The sequence below is a fragment of the Vulpes vulpes genome, chromosome 16 (genome assembly GCF_048418805.1).
Source record: "Vulpes vulpes isolate BD-2025 chromosome 16, VulVul3, whole genome shotgun sequence".
Taxonomy (NCBI): Eukaryota; Metazoa; Chordata; class Mammalia; order Carnivora; family Canidae; genus Vulpes; species Vulpes vulpes.
This window is the reverse complement of record NC_132795.1, coordinates 16,267,920-16,290,083: the sequence shown is the minus strand read 5'-3', so window position 1 is coordinate 16,290,083 and position 22,164 is coordinate 16,267,920. Positions and strand designations below refer to the sequence as shown.

The 22,164-nt window shown below is 38.0% G+C and overlaps 1 protein-coding gene across 2 annotated transcripts in view; it reads right to left on the bottom strand.

Annotated features, from left to right (window-relative positions):
- NDUFS1 (NADH:ubiquinone oxidoreductase core subunit S1) overlaps positions 1 to 22,164 on the bottom strand; it is a 32,523-nt gene that overhangs the window by 7,550 nt on the left and 2,809 nt on the right. For both annotated transcript variants that reach the window (XM_026002487.2, XM_072742133.1), the window contains exons 2-14: positions 21,585 to 21,649; positions 20,800 to 20,891; positions 18,460 to 18,567; positions 17,554 to 17,630; positions 16,884 to 16,965; positions 16,663 to 16,793; positions 16,028 to 16,213; positions 13,589 to 13,723; positions 12,854 to 12,968; positions 11,758 to 11,903; positions 10,573 to 10,701; positions 9,176 to 9,305; positions 6,207 to 6,367 (exon numbers count right to left, since the gene is read on the bottom strand). In XM_026002487.2, coding sequence (XP_025858272.1) covers positions 6,207 to 6,367; positions 9,176 to 9,305; positions 10,573 to 10,701; positions 11,758 to 11,903; positions 12,854 to 12,968; positions 13,589 to 13,723; positions 16,028 to 16,213; positions 16,663 to 16,793; positions 16,884 to 16,965; positions 17,554 to 17,630; positions 18,460 to 18,567; positions 20,800 to 20,891; positions 21,585 to 21,645 — 1,553 coding nt within the window. In that variant the 5' untranslated portion in view covers positions 21,646 to 21,649. The remainder of the gene's footprint in view (positions 1 to 6,206; positions 6,368 to 9,175; positions 9,306 to 10,572; positions 10,702 to 11,757; positions 11,904 to 12,853; positions 12,969 to 13,588; positions 13,724 to 16,027; positions 16,214 to 16,662; positions 16,794 to 16,883; positions 16,966 to 17,553; positions 17,631 to 18,459; positions 18,568 to 20,799; positions 20,892 to 21,584; positions 21,650 to 22,164) is intronic.

Sequence of the window (22,164 nt, the reverse complement as noted above, 5' to 3'; positions counted from 1 at the left end):
CTTAATCCTTTTTCTATTCAATGCTGACAAAGGCTTTCCCTCATCTTCTTAACCCATTATAAAATAGATGTCAAAACCAGAAATAGCAATATTTTACTGTTTTAAGAACAGCAAACAAAGAAACAAGATGCTTAGAACACTGTCTCCATGAGATATATTTTATTCTATTCTATTCTATTTTGTTTTATTTATTTGTTTTTAAAGATTTATTTATATTTATTCATGATAGAGAGGTGGGGGGGGGCAGAGACACAAGCAGAGGGAGAAGCAGGCTCCATGCTGGGAGCCCAACACAGGACTCGATCCTGGGACTGGATCCTGGGACTCCAGGATCGCGCCCTGGGCCGAAGGCAGGCGCCAAACCGCTGAGCCACCCAGAGATCCCTATTTTATTTTTTTTTTTAAGGGGAGGGAAATGCAGCAGAAACAGCAGATGGACAGGGAGAGGAAGAATCCTAAGCAGGCTCCATGCCCAGCACAGAGCCTGATACAGGGCTCATCTCATGACCCTGAGATCATGACCTGAGCTAAAATTGAGTCAGATACGAAACAACTGAGCCACTCAGGCACCCAACTTTAGGAGATACTAGTTAATAAAATAATTCTGGAAACTTTATGCCAATTGAAATTGTCCTAAATTGATTCTTACTCAATATGACAAGATATAAAGCACACAATAAGCCAAAAACAGTCACCAGAAAAAAGTCAAGATGATTTTGAAAACCGAAAAGGGACAAATTCAAACATCAGTCATAAAACTGTAACTTGGAGAAAATGATAAAATCTTATAAGCAGAAAATAATCCTTTAAAAAAGAGTTCTGGAATAGCTATATTCTGAACAACTGGGAATGTGATCTAGTTTGTTATCACTTGCTAACTTTCTTTCTAGAAATGGCCATTCTGAGGACCTTACTGTATATAAAGCAAGTTGTTGTTTTACCTATTTGTTAGGGGAGGAGGGCAGGTCAAACCAACTCCTATTAGCTGCTACTACTCTGTCAAACTCTGATTGGATAACATCAAAAGCATAAAATGCTCTTAAAAAACTTAACAATAAATGTAAGATTTATGTAATGAAAACTACAAAACAACGTTGAGGGCAGCCTGGGTGGCTCAGCGGTTTAGCGCCGCCTTTGGCCCAGGGTGTGATCCTGGGGACCTGGGATCGAGTACCGCGTCAGGCTCCCTGCATAGAGCCTGCTTCTCCCTCTGTGTCTCTGCCTCTCTCTCTCTGTGTCTCTCATAAATAAATAAAATCTTAAAAACAAAACAAAACAAAACAACGTTGAAAGAAATTAAAGACATGTTCATGGATTAGAGGACTCAATACTGTTAAGATGGCAATACTCCCCAGCTGACCTTACAAATTCAGTGCAATCCCTATCAAAAAATCATAGCCGAATACTTTATAGAAACTGACAAGCATATGGAATGCAAAGGATCCAGAATAGCCAAACCTATCATAAAAGTAAACAAGTTGGAGGACTCATACTTCCCTATTTCAAAACTAATCCCTCTGCCCCTAATAGTTTTTCCTTAATTTCCCTCAGTGTAAGTCTTGATATATCTCTTTCAAAGAGTGTGGACAGAGACTCACATTAACTTATGAGAGTCCACCTCATCCTGGAAAGCAAACTGAGTAAGCTTAAGTTTGTCTTTACAATAGAAGATACATCCTGGGGCACCTGGGGCTCAGCTGGTTGAGCATCCGACTCTCAGTTTCGGCTCAGGTAATGGTCTCGGGGTTGTAGGATGGAGCCCTGAGTGGAACTACACGCTCAGTGCGGAGTCTACTTCTCTCTCTCTCTTTGCTTCTCTTTCTTCTCATGTGTGCTCTCTCTCAAGTAAATGAATAAATAAAATCTTAAAAAAAAAAAAAAAAAAAAGATGTGCCCTAATAAACTTTCATAGAAAGGAAATCTTTTAAGAATAAAATGAAAAGGGCAGCCCGGGTGGCTCAGCGGTTTAGTGCTGCTTTCAGCCCAGGGTGTGATCCTGGAGACCCGGGATTGAGTCCCATGTCAGGCTCCCTGCATGGAGCCTGCTTCTCCCTCTGCCTGTGTCTGTGTTTCTCTCTCTGTGTCTCTCATGAATAAATAAATAAAATCTTTAAAAAAAATGAAAAACAAGATTAATAAAAATTATAGTGCTCTCCAGAATGAAAACTCACAAAATGATGGAAAAAAAGTTAAGAAATTTTCTCTAAACGCAGAGAAGAATGAGAAAAATTATGAGAGAAAACCAAAAGTCTGAAGGCCATCAATGCATAACAAAAACTTCTGCATGAGATCCATTAACTAAGTAAAAGTAAACCAATAACCTTTTTCTGAGCTCAAAAGCAAAATTACAATATTTCAATTTGATGATGGGGAGTAGCTATGATATTCCCAGGCACAGGTAATGACACATCTGAGTGTCACCTACTTATATACTGGTAGAATTTTTTTATTTTTATTTTTTTTAAAGATTCTATTTATTTATTCATAAGAGGCAGGCAGAGAGAGAAAGAGGCAGAGACACAGGCAGAGGGAGAAGCAGGCTCCATGCAGGGAGCCTGACATGGGACCCAATCCCAGGACTCCAGGATCACGCCCTGGGCCGAAGGCAGCGCTAAATCACTGAGCCACTCGGGCTGCCCTAGAATTTTTTTTTAACATCAAAAATAAGGAACTGAAAGGGTGAGCAGACTAACACACATGCATCTACAAAGTCCAGTCATTCTCAGTGACAACACTGAGGTTACCTTAGATCCCTTCTAAAACATTAGATGAAAGAAAAGGTGAAAAAAATACTTAGTATTAAAGGAAAAAAGACTGTCGTCTTTATACCCAAGTAGTCATTTGTGAGAAGGAACCAGAAATACAATGTTAGACATCTGGGAATTTTTTTAAGTTACTAATTTTGGGGATCCCGGGGTGGCTCTGCGGTTTGGTGCCTGCCTTTGGCTCAGGACATGATCCTGGAGTCCCGGATCGAGTCCCATGTCAGGCTCCCTGCATGGAGCCTGCTTCTCCCTCTGCCTGTATCTCTGCCCCTCTCTCTCATGAATAAATAAATAAAATCTTAAAAAAAAAAAAAAAGTTACTAATTTTGGTACTCATTCAGAAAAACAGAACTGCATAAATAAAAGTCACAGATGCAAAAGTGAACTAAAAATAAGTAAAAATTGTGGCTAGAAAGGATCCAGAAGTAATTAATACAAATAAACTCTATCTAAAAAATATTAAGGTTTTTTTTTTAAGATTTCAGAGAGAGAGAGAGAGAGAGAGAGAGAGAGAGAGAGAAGCAGACCGCTGCTGAGCAGAGAGCCAGACACTGGGCTCAATCTGAGGGCCCTGGGATTATGAACTGAGCCAAAGGCAGACACTTAACTGAGTCACCCAAGCACGCTGAAAATACAAAGTTTTAAAAAATGTTTACATGATCATCTACCATGCCAAACTAAACCAAAGAGAATGGGGCGCCTGGGTGGCTCAGTGGTTGAGCGTCTACCTTTGGCTCGGGTCATGATCCCGGGGTCCTGGGATTTAGTCCCACATCAGGCTCCCTGTGGGGGGAGCCTGCTTCTCCTTCTATTTCTCTGCCTCTGTCTCTCGTGAATAAGTAAAACCTAAAAAAAAAAAAAAAAAGAAATAAATAAAACATTGAAACTAATGCTTAAGAATGTATATTCACTTTATTTTTTTTTAATTAATTAATTTATTTATGATAGTCACACACACAGAGAGAGAGAGAGGCAGAGACACAGGCAGAGGGAGAAGCAGGCTCCATGCACCAGGAGCCCGACGTGGGATTCGATCCCGGGTTTCCAGGATCGCGCCCTGGGCCAAAGGCAGGCGCCAAACCGCTGCGCCACCCAGGGATCCCGTATATTCACTTTAAATTTGCAAAATTTGCCTATTATATTTAAAAGCTTTTAGCCTCAATCCTCAAACAAATTTGAAAAATAATACTTAAAGTAGAAAGGATTATGCAAAATGGGAAACTTCATCTATTAAGGTAAAACTGTTACATTTCTAAAACAAATTGGAAATATGTATTAAGAGCCTCAGAAATGCTTATCGTAGGGACTCCTGGGTGGCTCAGTGGTTGAGCATCTGCCTTTGGCTCAGGCCTGATCCCAGATCACGAGATGAAGTCCCACACTGGGCTCCTTGCATGAAGCCTGCTTCTCTTCCCTCTGCCTGTGTCTCTGCTTCTCTTTCTGTGTCTCTCATGAATAAATAAATAAAATCTTAAAAAAAAAAAAATGTTTATCCTAAAGAAGATACAATAGAATATTACTCAGCCATCAGAAAGAATGAATACCTACCACTTGCTTCGATGTAAATGGAACTGGAAGGTATAATGCTGAGTAAAATAAATCAATCAGAGAAAGACAATTATCATTTGGTTTCATTCTTATGTGGAATATAATAAATAGTGAAAGGAACTAAAAGGAAAAGGAGGGAAACTCCTCCTTTTCCCTAAATGGGTAAAAAGTAGAGAGGAAGATAAACTTCTAGAGACTCCTAACTCTGGAAACAAAGGGTTGCAGAAGGGGAGGTGGGTGGGGGGGTGGGATAACTGGATGATAGGCATTAAGGAGGGCACTTGATGGGATGAGCACTGGGTGTTACATGTTGGCAAAATGAATTTAAATAAAATATATATATATTTTTAAATTTTTATTTATTTATGATTGTCACACAGAGAGAGAGAGAGAGAGAGAGAGGCAGAGACATAGGCAGAGGGAGAAGCAGGCTCCATGCACTGGGAGCCCGACATGGGACTCGATCCCAGGTCTCCAGGATCGTGCCCTGGGCCAAAGGCAGGCGCTAAACCGCTGCGCCACCCAGGAATCCCGAATTTAAATAAAATATTAAAAAAAAATGTTTATCCTTTTGCCCTAAGAGCTCTTCTTTTAGAAATCCACTGTAAGAAAATAATCTAAAGTTCATAGGTATATGTGTATCACTGCATTATTTATAGTTTAAAATCTAGCATCAATCTACATGTTAACAATCTACATGGCTAAGATATTATACATATTCATGATATTAAATAACCATTAGGGATACCTGGGTGGCTCAGCGATTGAACATTTGCCTTTGACTCAGGGCATGATCCCGAGGTCTAGGATGGAGTGCTGCATTGGGCTCCTTATGGGGAGCCTGCTTCTCCCTCTGCCTGTGTCTCTGCCTCTCTCTCTCTCATGAGTGAATAAATAAAATCTTAAAAATAAATGAACAGCCATTAAAGTTTACATTTGCAAGAAGTTTTCAATTACAGGAAGAAATTTTATCTGGTAATGAAAACTAATGAAAATCAGAACACAAAACTGTTTACAAAGCATGATTTCAACTATATAACTAAAGAATATTTACACAGGAAAAAGAGAACCAGAAGGAAGTAGCAATAGTAATTATCTATAATCTGTAGGAGAATAATTTCCACTTTCACATCCTTTCTTCTCTTTCCAACTTCCTAAAATACATGTGTATTACTATGTAGTTTTTACAAGTGGTGAGGGGCAGCAGGGTGGTGGGGGGAAGATCTCAAGCAGAGTGCAACTCAGAGCTTCATCTCATGATCCCCGAGATTATAATCTGACCCAAAATAAAGAGTCAGATGTTAACCAACCAAGCCACCCAGGTGTTCCAAATGTTTATTATTAATAAAGTCAGAAAAAGACTTCCCTTACAATGAATTCTCAAGTTAGCCTACATTTTTATTATTTAATCAAAGCCAGAGGGCTTGTTGCAATTTTTGAATTAAGGTATACTAATATACATATTTTCAAGATTTTCTCAGCATTGCCATTTCAAATACTTTTTTAAGATTATATTTATTTGAGAGAGAGAGGATGCACGTGTACACGCACCTGCACATGAGCTGAGGGGGGGGCGGGGGGGGCAGAAGGAGAAGCAGATTCCCTGCTGACCAGAGAGCCAAACATGGGGCTTGATCTCAGGCCCCGGGATTACAACCTAAACCAAAGGCAGATGCTTAACCAACTGAACCACCCAGATACCCCTCAAATATTTTAAATACTATTTATTATCTTGGGTTCTTCTCACAAGGAAAATAAAATTATCTCTTTCGCATCTGCTACTGAGACATTGCTAAAAATTTGTTTGTAAATCTAAATATGACAGTATAACAGTAAAACACGTACACAAAATTACTTGAATCTTACAATATGTAGAACAATTACTCAACATACCTATGAAGGATATTCATAACTTTCCAATCACCAGTAACACCACTACTCATCCGAATCTTTTGAGCAATGCTGGAAACAGCTGCAAGAATTGCTGCCCCATCATTTCTTTGGAGTGCAGAACTGCCTAAAACCACCATTGGTTTTTTAGCTTCCTTTAATACCTATTTAAAAAAAAAAAAAATTCGATTAAAAATTTTTTTTTAAATTTGTATCTACACTATGTTGTCCCAAGTTTCAGTTTTAATGTGGAATGTCTTTGATTTTTACTAGTCAACATACAGACATATAGATACAACAAGATTTAACCAAAAATATCTCGCTAATGCTACTGTGAAATGAGTTACTAGATAAAATAAATTTTCTAAAAGTAAGTACTGGGTTTAAAACTTTTCCCAGATATCCTTTGGTCAGATTTATGAGTATGTTCCAGAAAAACTGGGCAATGTTCCAACAGAGATTCAGTTGGTACTAACAGAAAAAGTCACACTCCAGTATATGATGTATACAGTCTTCTATTGGCTCACCATGCTCTAGACAAAGGAGAAGACGTAGGGAAAGCAATGAACACTGAACTACAACACAGAATACCTAAAGGTTCTGCTTTAAACTACAGTAACTTCCTGACTGCCAAAACCTGAGGGGAATACATCCCAAAAGCAAAGAAAAACTTTGTGGATTTAGTGGAGGATGGAAAACGGGAACCTTAACAGTAAAGCTAAACACTACAGAGCTCACTCTCCTATCCACCCTCGCTGAATTAACTGGCCCAAATCAAAGAATCAGCATGAGAATTATGCCTACATACTACAGAGGAGAATAAACGTCCTCCTTGGGAATTTCCCAAGAAAATGTGAATAGTTCAGAGAAATAGTTTTCAATAGCCTTGGAGAAAATGAAAAACATACTCCTCACTTAAAAAAAAAAAAGAACTGGAAAAGAAATGAGAAATGTACACCATTCCAGAAACAATAAAAAACAAAATAAAATATGACCTTAAATACAGGGACAAGAAAGGCAGGTTGCAGGAAATCATATGAAACAAACTGAAAAAGAACAAAGGAAAAATGACAGAAAAGATACAAGAGAGGATCCAATATTGCTGTTAGTTTTTTATTGTTATTTGTTTTTTAAGATTTTATTTATTTGACACAGAGAGAGAGATTGAGACTGTACAAGCAGAAAGAGCACCAGGCAGAGGGGAGGGAGAAGCAGGCTCAGAGGGCCTGACATGGGGCTCAATCCCTGACCTTGGGATCATGACCAGAACCACAGGCAGCTGCTTAACCAACTATGCTACTCAGGTGCCCCAAGAAGGATACTTTTCAATAAGTATCTTTAAATATTTTGATCACTGCAATCATAATGTTTTTCCTATTCAAAAACAAAGAAATAGGGCTTAGCTGCTTTGTACCACTTGATTGCATCTAAGGCTACACCATCTCAGAAGCATGAGGAGAAGCTCACTCAAACACACATTAATAAGCAAAGGCACTGAGGCAGTAAATCAGGAAGGACTGTCCTTCCTTGAGGACATCCTTGGACATTTGTCCAACTGCCTACCCTCTAGAACTGTTATGTGAAAAACAGAAACCTCTTACATATTTTAATAATCAGCATTCCATCACCCATGCACAAATACTAAAATAAAAAAACCCTCAAATTTTCACAATGAAAGGTCTGCCATGTTCCATTAAAAAGTGACAGAGAACCACCATTAAACATATTCTGAAATTATTAAATTTCAAAGCTAAAGAACCCAGTATAAGGGTTCAAAACAAATTAGATAGTAAAAACAAAATTAGGACAGGGTTGGAAGAAAACATGACTGACATCAGGTTTCTCCACAGTAACAAAAGGCAAGATCTATAAAGTTCAGAGAGAAGGGGCACCCCCGGGTGGCTCAGTGGGTGAGCATCTGCCTTTGGCCCTGGCCGTAATCCCGGGGTCCTGGGGTCAAGCCCCACATCGGGCTCCCGGCAGGGAGCCTGCTTCTCCCTCTGCCTAGGTCTCTACTCTCTCTCTCTTTCTGTGTCTCTCATGAATAAATAAATAAAATCTTCTAATAAATAAATAAATAAGATAAAGTTCACAGAAGAAAAAAGTGTGACCCTAGGACTTTGTATTCTACCAAAGCTTTCTTCAGGAATAAAAAAGACATTCTCAAGCAAGAACTCAAAGAATAGTGTAGTTACGAGCCCCTCTTGGAAAAGTAAATAAAAACCTATAAATACCAAACAATGAAATGAACGTAAATAAAATACTCGGTAATGAAAAAGTCATTAAAAGGACTGGTGAAATTTAAGAATAACTCTCACAGGGCAGCCCGGGTGGCTCAGCGGTTTAGCGCCGCCTTCAGCCTGGGCCCGATCCTGGCGACCTGGGATCAAGTCCCATGTCGGGCTCCCTGCATGGAGCCTGCTTCTCCCTCTGCCTGTGTCTCTGCCTCTCTCATTCTCTCTCTCTCTGTGTCTCTCGTGAATAAATAAATAAAATCTTATAAAAAAAAAAAAAAGAATAACTCTCACAGTAAAGAAAGATTTCCTTTAACTTCAAAGTTTCAGTTTCACTTCAGCTTGGAGGAACATGAACTCATGACCCTGAGATCATGACCTGTGCTGGGATCAAGAGTCAAAGACAACCAACTGAGCCACCTGGGCGCCCCTTACTTCAATTTCTTTTCTGATAATTTCAAGTAAACCTAAACTCTGGTATATAAAAATAGCTAGTATATTATGATCTTATTTTTGTCTATCTATTCATCCATCTTGCTCTATACACGAATAGATGATTATGATGTTTCATCAATACTTGTTTGGATTGGTGGAATGTGGGGTAATGTTTTTTTCCATTTTCTTTTCTATATTGCTCTAATTTTGAGCTGTAATCACATATCATGACAAAAACAGTAACTTTTAAAAATAATAATACTTAAAACTCAACAAAAGTAGATATGTGTAACTCAAGAGTACCTCGTTGAATGGATGGCTACCAAAAGCAATGTCTTGAAGAATTTTGGGAGAATCTCCCAGATGGTCATATCTGTAAGTGAGGTCCACTGGGCTGCCAATAAGGGCCACTTTTAAGTCATTGTGAAGCCAGCTGAAATAAAAACAACAAAATTTTTAGAGCTAAATTAGCATAGTCACCAGTCTCATCAATGCTAGGGGCTACATCTATTTATGTTACAAATGTTAAAAGCACAAAACAGTCACAAAACATTTAGCCTTAATAAACAGAATTACTGTGTACTTTTCAAAATAATAGTGTTGTAAAAATCCACACCAAGTCAGTGAATTTGCTGTGTAAGAATGCGAACCCTTGGGACGCCTGGGTGGCTCGGCAGGTGAGCGTCTGCCTTTGGCACAGGGCGTGATCCCAGGGTTCAGTCCCACATCGGGCTCCTTGTGGGGAGCCTGCTTCTCCCTCGGCCTGTCTCTGCATCTCTCTCGCTGTCTCTCATGAGTAAGTAAATAAAATCTTAAAAAATAAAATGCTAACCCTAATCAAGCTACGAAAACTTTCATTTTAGAATAAATGTTGTGTAATTTTTATTTTGCTTCATTTACACAGCAGAGTCAATTATCTAATTATCCATTAAGGTAATTTAAATATAGTTAATGAATATAAACTACATCACTCATATTTATTCTCTTTGGGAAGTATGGATCTAGCTCTTTTAAAACTAGTTACAAATGTGGTGACCATATATTCTGTTTCTCTGAGATAGTGTTGGTTTTTATCTGTATCCTGCAGTATTAACAATTCCCCCTTGGGACACCTGGGTGGCTCAGCATCTGCCTTTGGCTCAGGGCATGACCCCGGGGTTCTGGGATCGAGTCCTGCATGGAGCCTGCTTCTCCCTCTGTCTCTCTCTCTGTGTCTCTCATGATTAAATAAATAAAAATCTTAAAAAAAAAAAAAATTGCCCCTTTCACTCTCAATAGTGTCACAGTATAAATAATAAATTATGCCAACCTATTCATGAGTCTCTAAGATATGAAAAGATGGAGATATTCTACAAAACAATTGCCGGTGCTCTACAAAAATTGTCAAAAAAGAAAACTGAAGAGTCATGACACTAACTGCAATGTGTTACCGGAGACTGGATCCTAGACAGGAAGAAAATCATTATAAAAGAAATTATAGAAAAATTGGTGCATCTTGAATTACTTCAAAATAAGAAGACAAAGTATAAAGTTTGGCAGGAGGAGAGGGAGGGAACAGATCTGTTAGAAGCTGCACTCCAATTATCTTTTGGAGTCTTATTCCCATGAACACTATTAGGAATTAACTAAAAGAGTAATTTTTCGGATGTAAGCCAAGTTATTATATAAACATTTTTAAATCCCTGAATATTATTACTAACCTCTTTCGAATTCTAGCATTAAATAGTGGTGCCTCAAAACGTGGATTTGTACCAACCAGAAGGACAACATCTGCCTCTTCCACACCAGCAATTGTAGTATTAAGAAGATAATTGGAACGCAAATCTGTGCTAGAAATAAGAAATAAAAAATACAGGTTTACTTCAAAACTAATACACAATACCAATCCATGCAATATTCTCATGTCAACAAACCCATGGTATTCCCAGACAATACATTACTATGAAGTATTTCTAAATTACATCAAAGTTTCAGATACTTTTTAAAAAAAGATTTACTTGAGGGCAGTGTGGTTTAGTGCCTGTCTTTGGCCCAGGGCGTGATCCTGGAGTCCTGGGACTGAGTCCCGCGTTGGGCTACCCGCATAGAGCCTGCTTCTCCCTCTGCCTGTGTCTCTGCGCAGCCCCCACCCCCCGCCATGTCTATCATGAATAAATAAATAAAATCTAAAAAAAAAAAAAAAAAAAAAGATTTATTTGAGACAGCATGCGCATGCAAGCAGGGGAAGGGGCAGAGGGAGACAAGCAGACTCTCTGCTGAGTGGTGGGCATACTTGGGGCTCAATCCCAGGACCCTGAGATCATGACCTGAGCCAAAATCAAGAGTTGGATGCTTAACAGACTGAGCCACCCAGGCACCATTCAGATACTTATTAATAACTGGATTACTTCAGTTATTAATTACTCCAGTTATTAATTACTAATCGTTCCTGGCTTGACTTTGGTCTCTACATGAAAAGACTCTGGTGGGTATGACGGAAAATCCAAGCTGTCACATATCATTTATTAATGCCACAGATGTACTTATTTATTTTTTTAAGTAAACTCTACTACCAACATGGGCTTGAACTTAGAACCCCAAGATTAAGAGTCACCCACTCTACCAACTGAGCCAGCCAGGAGCACCAGATATATTGATTTTTTCATTCATTCATTCATTCATTTATTCATTCCAGACACACCGAAGTGGCAGAGAGATAGAGGGAGAAGGGAAAAACAGGCTCCTCGCAGGGAGCCCAATGTAGGACTCCATCCCCAGACAGGGATCACACCCTGAGCCACCCAGGCATCCCAGATGTATTGATTTATACACAATTTGTACAACAACAACAACAACAACAACAACAACAACAAAGCAAGCCTACATGCTAGCTTCATAGTTCTCACCCAGCTCCTGCAGTGGGGAAGACCTCTTCTGTGCACAAAGTGTCAGAGTCCACTCTATTAAGCAAATCTTTAAGAGCTACTAGGGCTTCAGCATCCACCAAGCCACCTGCAATTGCTGCTACATCCTTGCCTTGAAAACTCTGCAACTAGAAACAGATGAAAAGAGTTATCACCAAAAAACTTCCATTCAGCAAAGACCACTCTTCAGAAAACAAAACAATAGTCATTTTAAGGTATTAAAAAAAGCAATGAACTTTTGACTAATTGACTAATTATTAACCCAAAAGTGAGAAGCAAAGGTCTATGTGAGGCCAAGACTAGTAATACCACCAGCTTGGAGGAAAGGTATTTGTTTTAAATTAGGAACAAATGGGCCTCATGATGAGGTTTGGAGGATGAAGACTGTGAATTACAGTTAAAGCTTGTTCCAAAGTATCTACCATTCCCTCAAGCCCTTTGTGTACATTGCCTTTCTGTGACTAGAAAGCCATTCCTGGGCAACCCGGGTGGCTCAGCGGTTTAGCGCCGCCTTCAGCCCGGGGTGTGATCCTGGAGACCCGGGATGGAGTCCCATGTCGGGCTCCCTGCATGGGACCTGCTTCTCCTTCTGTCTCTCTTTCTCTGTGTGTCTCTCATGAATAAATAAATAAATAAAATCTTAAAAAAAAAAAAAAAGAAAGAAAGCCATTCCCTACATTTTTGCTGACAAGTTTACATTCATTCTTAGACTTTGTCTGAGTCACCTTATGTAGAAAGACATCTCTGACATGCTAGCCTGGTTAGGCACCCCTCCCAATGCTCTCTCAGACATCACTTCCTGCACGATTCCCCATAGTAGCACATGATACTTGACTATGCATCTTTCCCTACTACAAGATTGTGGGAAGAAGGGGACCATGTGTTAGTGGTCTCTACATCCCTATTTCTAGCATGATGTCTGTCTGGCATATGGTTCAGACATAAAAATAAATGTTTATTAAATGGAAGGCAATCTTGATAAGAGGAAAGAAGTGAAGAGACACATATCCCCCTCTTTGCTACAAAGATATTCCTTGAAAATCACAAATAATGTATACTCTGTATTTCAATTTTTTACCATTCCAGCTACACGAGAGAGTGCATCCTCCCAGGTGGTATAGGTTAAAAGCCCCTTTTCGTTTCTGACCATCGGCTCAGTAAGTCTTTGACGTTTTAGCCCATCATAGGCAAATCTAGATAACAGAAATTACACCATTTGTGGAATCCTGCTGAAGAGGCAACTTATAGTTTTCAAGTTTAAAGTCTAAAAGAATATTATTTAAATATAATACCTGTTAAAATGTCAAATAAACTGACAAATATTTGGACACAAATAATTACTCCCAAGTTTTTTAAAGAATATTTTTTGATCATCTAAAACTAAAACATCATCTAAAAAGTGATTTGTCTTCAGCTACCTGAATAACCTTAAGATCACAACACAAAAAAATCTGATAGCTGAAGAAGCCAAATCATTTTTATTTAAAAAATTTGAATATCGCAATATTTTATCAAAATTATGATGTGCAAACTCGAGTGCCTTTTTCCAATGAACAAACTGGAACAGATTAAATATCTTAACCCACTTCAATTTTTCCATCTGGGAGGAAAAATGGTATTTGTCAAAGTTAATATGAAAGCCTGCAATATGAATGTCAGTTTTGTCCAATTCTCCATATAAACAGTCCAGATTTCAGTAGTCTACATTTATTAACTAATTTGCAATTATTAAAACAGTATTTTAAAGTGAAAATTACCATAAAATACACTTTAAATCAATCACAAAAGTTAAGGAAAACAATGCAGCATATACCTGGTTTTATCAGAGATCCACTCTTCATTGATGTCCTCATGCATTCTTGGCAAAATCCTCATCACCTCTCCTGTTCTTGTGCTTACCACAATATTACTTCCAACCGCATCCATGACATCAATGGATTCCGTCTTTCTGAGAAAATAAACACATAGATTTAGTATGCTGATTTTGGCAATAAGAACAAAGTTTCTGTCACCTGATTTATCAAAAAAAAAAAAAAATTTTACAATGACTTGGTTTTTTGAATTTCTAAAAATAATGGGACCTGGAGAAATTGCAATTAAAAAAATATCCTCATCTTTGACTACCTCACACAAATTTCTACTGTAAAAATAAAAGCTTTAGGGTCTTCTGGGTGGCTCAGTTGTTTGGGTATCTGACTGCTGATTTTGACTCAGGTCATGATCTCAGGGTAGTGTGTGCAGATCTGCTCTCCCTCTGCTTCTCCCTGCAATCACTTGTGCACACTAATGTTCTCTCTCTTATAAATAAATAAAATTTTAAAAAAATAAATAAAGCTTTAGAGACTGTTCTCTGATACAAAAGCCAATGGTGGGGGTCCCTGGGTGGCTCAATGGTTTAGTGCCTGCCTTCAGCCCAGGGTGTGATCCTGGAGACCTGGGATCGAGTCCCATGTCGGTCTCCCTACATGGAGCCTGCTTCTCCCTCTGCTTGTATCTCTGCCTCTCTCTCTTTCTCTGTGTCTCTCATGAATAAATAAATAAAATCTTAAAAACAAAAACAAAAACAAAAAACAAACAAAACAAAAGCCAATGTTAAGGGTTCCAAATGGCCAAATCTGGGAAATATGACTATCAAAATAAGTAACAAGAGAGTAAGATTTCTGGTATAACTGATTAAAAAGCCTGGCAAATCCTTCCTACAAAAAAGCAAAACTAAAGCTGGACTAAATTAACAAAAACAACCAATTCAGCACTTTGGAAGTTACCAAAGGCATACGCCACAATGAGAAGCTTTTATGCAGGGCAAAACTACTGAACTTCAAGTAAGAAGGGTGGAAATCAGTGGTAGGGTAGTGTGGCTTGGGGCCTGTTCTCATCCCCTTCCCTCCCACCTTGAACAGGTTCTATCAGGCTAGGGTAAGCTATAGAGATGGAAGTTCTTTTCTGCTTGCATTATGGGGGTCTTAAAAAGAAAAAGAGAAAAATCTCTACTTAAACATCTCAGCTACGGGTAGCCCAGGTGGCTCAGCTGTTTAGCGCCACCTTCAGCCCAGGGCCTGATCCTGGAGACCCTGGATGAGTCCGTTGGGCTCCCTGCATGGAGCCTGCTTCTCCCTCTGCCTTTGTCTCTGCCTCTCTCTCTCTTCTCTGTGTATTCTCATGAATAAATAAAATCTTAAAAAAAAAAAAAATCTCAGGTACATACTGTGCCCCATCCCCATAATCCTTTAATATACATAAATACGTGGTTTAAAACCTAAAATTCTAAGATATTCTCATATACTCCAGTGGAAGTTTAAAAACAGGAGGGTAATTTAGTGATGTATTTCTCGGACCTTAAAAATATTCAAACTCATTGCAACTACCTACTCCACTTCTCAGTTTAGTAAGAAGAATCAGAGATATAGGGACTCCTGGGTGGCTCAGTCAGTTAAGCGTCTGCCTTTGGCTCAGGTCATCATCCCAGGCCAGGGTCCAGGGTCCCTGGATCAGGGTCCAGGGATGGAGCCCCCCATTGAGCTCCTTGTTTTGCAGGGAGCCTGCTTCTCCCTCTCCCTCTGCCTGCCACTCTCCCTGCTTGTGCACTCACTCTCTGTCAAATAAATAAAATAAATCAGAGATATGTAAGAACGTTTTTAACAATTTTTTTTTAAAAGATTTTATTCATTTATTTGAGATGGGGTGGGGGGAGGGGAGAGTGAGACGGAGAGAGAAAGCTAGGGAGAGGGAGAGAAAATTTGAAGCACTCTGTGCTGAGCGCAGAGCTGGATGTGGGGCTTGGTCTCACAAACCTTGAGCCAAAGCTAAGAGTTGGATGCTTAACTGACTGAGCTACCTGGCACCACAATAACAATTTTTATCATAGATTTACAACTATACAGAAACAAACTAAATGTCTAATAATAGGAACTGACTAAAATATATCTGCACATGGTTGAAAACATACAATGAAGAGACTATCTTTTAAAAATCAAGCTCATTTTACTCTTTGAAAGATCAAGTGAATAAAATAATTGTGTGGTTAAGTACTTGGGAATTAATTTCCAAGAAAACTCTAATTAATTTACACAGGTTCACCCTGTCCTTCAATCTATCTACTTACCTTCCAGTAAGAGGACTGTACTTAAATACATAAAAACTTAGCAGACCAAAACAATCAGAATACAGGAAGGACATGAATCTTAAATTTTTTTGAACAATGGTCAATTAAAGGACAAAAAACAAATTATCAAAAAAATGCAACAATGAATACCTTGTTTCCCAGGGGCGGGCAGTAAAAGCATAGGGCTTAGAGGTCAGGGCACCTACAGGGCAGATGTCAATGATATTGCCAGACAGTTCAGACATGAACATCTTTTCAATGTACGTGCCAACCTGCATATCATTTCCTCTGCCTGTTGTTCCCAAATCATCTACTCCTGCAATCTCACTTGCAAACCTGCAAGGTAAAAATGTACTGTCAAATGGTCAAATCCAGCAAAATTACCTCCTTTCCTATCTATGATCACAAAGAGATAATGATTTTCAAAACACTAAAAACACACAAGTATATTTTCAAAGGTAAACAGTCCTTGAATAAAAGAGAGTTCAATAAATGTTTGTATGTTAATTAATTGCAGTGTAACACACATACAGAAAATTGCACAAATAACGTATATAGCTCAACAAGTTATCAGAGTTAATGCTTACAGCTTTTGATTTGTAAATTCAATGCAAATTGATATTTATTGAAAGTGATCAATTCATTTTATTTACTTATGCAGGAAACATTAAAAACATGCCTCTTCTCCCACCAAAAAATGTTGCCATTTTTTCTATTGTTGTTATCAAATTTGTGAATATTAAGTATGTGAATGATATTCCAGAAGAGAGAAGGAAAATCATTACCTGATGCAGCGAGTACACTGTATACATCTAGTCATAATGGTCTTTACCAATGGTCCAATGTTCTTGTCCTCCACAGCACGTTTTCCCTCTAAAAATCGGCTCCTATCACTTCCAAACATCATGGATTGGTCCTTAAGTAGATTGAGAGAGTTAATCTAATGCTGCTAGTGAAATCAAAACTGGAGACAACCAAAAAAGATTCATGAAGTTAGACGACATACCTGCAGATCACATTCACCTCCCTGGTCACAAATAGGACAGTCCAGTGGGTGATTTGCTAACAAGAACTCCATCACACCTTCTCTGTATGGAAAATTTTAATATGTAAAATGATATTGTATCATCCTTTCATATAGTATTAAGCTTGCATTTATTATCAGAAATGCCAATGCAACCATCATTCTAGTATTAGACACAATCTAAAAAAATGTTTATATAAGTCTAGGAATAAAATATCATTACAGAACATAGAAAATTATGACTGTTAACAATACAAAATTACCCAAAGTTGCTGAATGGTCTTCAGAAATCATTCACGTTAATTCAAAATAAAAACAAATGCACAGCAAAAACAAATATAATCAGTGCCTATACAATATAGTAATGTTACTGAAATAATCTCAGTTCAATAAACCCCATATTCATTATTCATCACAAGTTGAAAAAGTTACTAAATTAAGAGCTGTTAGGCTAATTCCATTCTAGGCTCAAAACCATGAACACCTGGCTTAACCTCCTTACTGTGTACCTATTTCCAATGCTCCTATGAGCCCAACCTGCCAACTTTTTCAGAGCTTTTTACTGAATTTTTCATCTATGGGAGGTCTAAATTCTGAAATGAGCAATTTCCCGCTGTAAGAAAAGTTATTATGCTAAGTAACATTAAAGTACCTGGCTTTCTTAGATTTCTCTGAGTTTGTTAGGATATTCCAACCTTTCATTACTGGCATGGCACAAGCAGCTACAACCTGGAATTTCAATAAAAAAACCTTTAAGTACTTATATTTACTTATAATTATAAGCAATCCAATATATAAAAACATTAAATCATACATTTGAAAAGAAACAAAGAACAGTACTTTTGAAGACTCTATTTTTCAGTTTTCATATTCACAATATGATAATCTGACACTTTATATTTCACTTAGAAAAAAATAAGACATCATACTTCTAAATTCTATTCTCAGGACTCCTGGATGGCTCAGCAGTTAAGTGTGTCTGCCTTCGGCTCAGGGTGTGATCCTGGAGTACCAGGATGGAGTCCCACATCAGGCTCCCTGCATGGAGCCTGCTTATCTCTCTGCCTGTGTCTCTGCCTCTCTCTTTCTGTGTCTCCATGAATAAATAAATACAATCTTAAAAAATAAATAACTGTTTTGATTAGCAGGTACTAAATTAAAACTGTATGAGACAAAATGAAATTAAACTGAAAGTGAACCTCTTCACTGCAATCCCTTTCTCTAGTGAAAATGGAATGGCACTTTCAATGTGCTGCTTGGCAACTCTGCATCTTAGCTGTGTGTCACATAGCCATTTGGAAATACTGGAGCTATAAGAAATCACCTTTAATTTCTAAATCTGTTAGTTATACAGTGCTTGCATTTATAAAGCACTTTCATCAATGCATTTCCAGCTTTGAGATGAACAGACGCAATTGCATACAAACAAAAAATAAATGTATAGATACAATTAAACAGGGCTAGGTTTCTCCACTACAACATTGGTAATAAAGTTTGCTGCAAGATTTAAGGTTTTCTACCTTCTACTGCATGGTATGGAATTTTAGGTATCAAGTACCTTAGGAGCTTTCTCAATTTCAACCAGGCACATCCTGCAGTTTCCAGCAATAGACAGTCTTTCATGATAACAGAATCGAGGAATCTGCATGCCAACCTTCTCACAAGCCTAGAAGACAAAGAAAAAATTTTTTGCATTAGAATAACCTGACCTCATCCTTGTCTAAAACACAAAAGAAAAAAAGAAAAGGTCATCCCCACCTACTTTATTACTGTTAATAAATATCTATAGCTTCATCCATTCTTCGTCCCTGAAGAGATTTCCCTCCTTCTTTGGTCTTGATTTCTCCTACCCGTCTGCTCTGAAGCTGCCTCTTCCACAAACCTTATGCGGAAGAAACTGAATGAACCAACCTCTCAGACTGTGCTGAAGGTCTGACTATTTCCACTCTGAACCACTGTCCACAAAGACATCCCTTCAAACTCTTTCCCAGTGGTTGGTTTCATACTTGGACTTCCTTCGCTTTTCTCCTTTGGATTAGATTCCATCTCACACTGTCTAGCTGGCTATGATCTGCTTCTATATTTGGCTCCATATACCCTATCTGAGGACTCCTATTTCCACTGTGGTTGAAGCTCTTCTCAGTTCACATATGCCTAGTATGGGGGATTAGTCCAGCTCTCCTAATTATCACTCCTCCTTCTTGAAGCCTATTCAAATTTCCCCTGGGGTTAGTTCTCCCATCTTTAGCCCTGGCTCTAAAGCAACTTCCTCAATTTCCAATGTTTTAACTACTTAGCAAAAATGTATGGAGTCTTGCTGTGTGCTAGATACAGAGTGTATAATAAGTAAGAAGCAAGATCTTTCCTAACTTTCATACTAGCTCACATTGCAGATGATGATTATATCTAACCCCTTATTTGAGCTCTAACCACTTGCCACTTCTCCAAGCTTTAGACTTAAATAGGCATGCATATGTGTATGCTCTAGACAGTTAAAATTCAACCTATTTCTGTCTCCTATGATATATCCCCAAAAAAGCTAACAAAGCCAGAAACCACAAAAATCCCCCTGGTCCTCATTGTTTCTAAAGGTCTGTCTGTCTACATCTCACTCTCCCTCTATCTATCCTCTCATTTTCATTCCCACTGTTACTATTTTAGGCCTTTCATTTTCTGCTCTACTAGCACAAGATACTCCTTTGTCCCTCACACCAATCTTGTTATTCTCCAAACCAACATCCTCTACAGTCATTATACTACTACTTAACTGCCATGATACCTATTGATGGGTCAAACTATAAGCTCTTTAGCATGACATATATCTTCTTTCATGACTGGATCTCTCTATCAGAGTAATTTGATTTCCTGTTATCTCATCTTCTACATACACCTTATGTTCCAAAGATGCCAAACTATTTGAAGCTTCTTTGTCCAAAGACAAACACTTATCCTTTAAAATATCTTCAGTGATCACCTGAGATACCCCTAACATCTCTATCACCTCCTCTACCTGGCAAAAATACTCTCCACCAGACCCTGAACATATGTGCTTATTGCTTACATGTCTCTGTGCCTGGCAGACAGTCTAGAAGTGACTGCTAACACGAATAAGAGCATTTTAGCTTTTGACAGTTTACAGATAGAATGAAACATCACTTCTCCATGACCAATTGTTAGTTCTGAAGGAATCTGGATAAATTACATATTCAGGGCATGAATTTAAGGACAAACTATCCTCGGGGTGCCTGGGTGGCTCAGCTGGTTAAGCATCTGCCTTCAGCTCAGGTCATGATCCCAGAGTCCTGGGATAGAGCCCCACAGTGGGCTCCCTGCTCAGCAGGGAATCCACTTCTCCCTCTCCCTCTTCTCCTGGCTTGTGCATGCTCTCTCTCTCAAATAAATAAATAAAACCTGGAGGGAAAAAAAAAGAACGGACTACCCTCCATTTACCTGCTTTGTAGGACACATTCCAAGAAATATTACTAAAAACTGCAAAGTTACATAAAGTGAAAAGCATCAAGCAGCTTCACAACAAAGATTATCTTTTCCCAAAACTTACCTATATTAACTTATAATTTATTTTTGGTAACTTCAAATTTCTAATAGGTATTTACTTGGAAGGTAGAACTGAAATAAAATAACGTATAATTCACTATGAAAGTCAGAAACAGATAAATGATAGCTCACTTTGAAATGCCAAGATTTTAAATCCAACTTATTTTAAGGTAATTTTATATAATTATAAAAATTTCATATAATTTTACTATCTATAATTGTATTATGAGCATTTATCAAGGATCTTAAAAACTTTAGATGTAAGCAGCATAAAAGAAATAAACTGGTATTCTTTTAAAAACCAGAACATACGCAAAAATAAAGAGTAAGAACATATGCCTACTTGGAGGACGGTAGTTCCTGGTTCCACCATGACAGACTGACCATCAACAAATACTTCAATTAAGTTGCTTGCTGTTGTAGCAGTTGTTCGAACTGACCATCAAAAGTATTGATATGAGAAATAAATTAACAGAGTTAAATTTATTATAGCAGAAGATAATGGATTAATTCTATAATCTACAAGCCTAAAAATGTAAACCTGTAAAATACTGAATTAGACAAAACTTTTCCAGTACTGAATACCAGATAGAATATGGCTATCCACTTTTAGTGGTAGTTTAAGTTGAAACTTTTAATACTACTAAAAATATGTTCAAGGGAATACCACTTTTCAAAAGCAGCAGGACTGCTTTTTCCACTCTGGCACTGATAGGCAGTTTCTACTACTTTCTATTCCATGACACCTTCTATAAACTGTTTAGTTCTATTTTAAAAATTACTCTAGCAGTGCCTGGGTAGCTCAGTCAGTTAAGTAGCCTACTCTTGATTTTGGCTCTGGTCATGATCTCAGGGTTGTGAGATCAAGCCCTCCATCAGGCTCCCTGCTCTGTGAGGGAGTCTGCTTGAGAGAGTCTCTCCTTCTGCCCCTCCTCCCCCTGCTTGTGTGCTCTCTCTAAAATACATAAATCTTAAAAAAAAAAAAAAAAAATTCTATTCAACTAAGACCATTTGTTTCTATTTTACTTAAAACAAGTTAGAGTTTAGGTCCTTTCAAGAAACATTCCGATAAACCAGTCAATTTACAAAGACAGTAACTATACATGCAAATAAAAATAAAATACTCACCACATCCTTTAGGAGACTTAGAAAGGCCTACTAAGGCCCTTCTTAGAGGTATCCTTAACATATTGCTAAGAATAAAATGAAAAAGAGTTTTATTATCATAGGAAAAAATAAAACCCTAATTACAAACTTTTTGGTAATAACTCCTAAGTTTTAAACACTTCCCACACGTCATTTAATTGGTCCTTATGTTTTCCCTCAAATTCTAGAGATGAGAATATTCAGTTCCAGAGAGATTAACTGACTTGTACAATGTTAAGGAGCTATGAAGGAGCAACTAGTATATAAATCTATGTAAATGACAGTTTTGTGTTGTTTTCTTTATCAACAAATGATCAAATGTAAAACACTACTCTATACTAAGATAAATTCTAAGAATTACAGTGAGCTTACGACTAATACTATGTAAAATAATACCTACCTTTCTGCCTTCATTTCCTACCAATACTCATCCTAACATTCTGTGCTCTAAGCAGCTATCCACACTAACTGCTCTTGAGATTCTGAGCTGGCTCACAAATACCAGCCTTTTAAATGTCTGGAGTGCCATTTTCTGTGCTTAATACATTTATCTTATAGATTT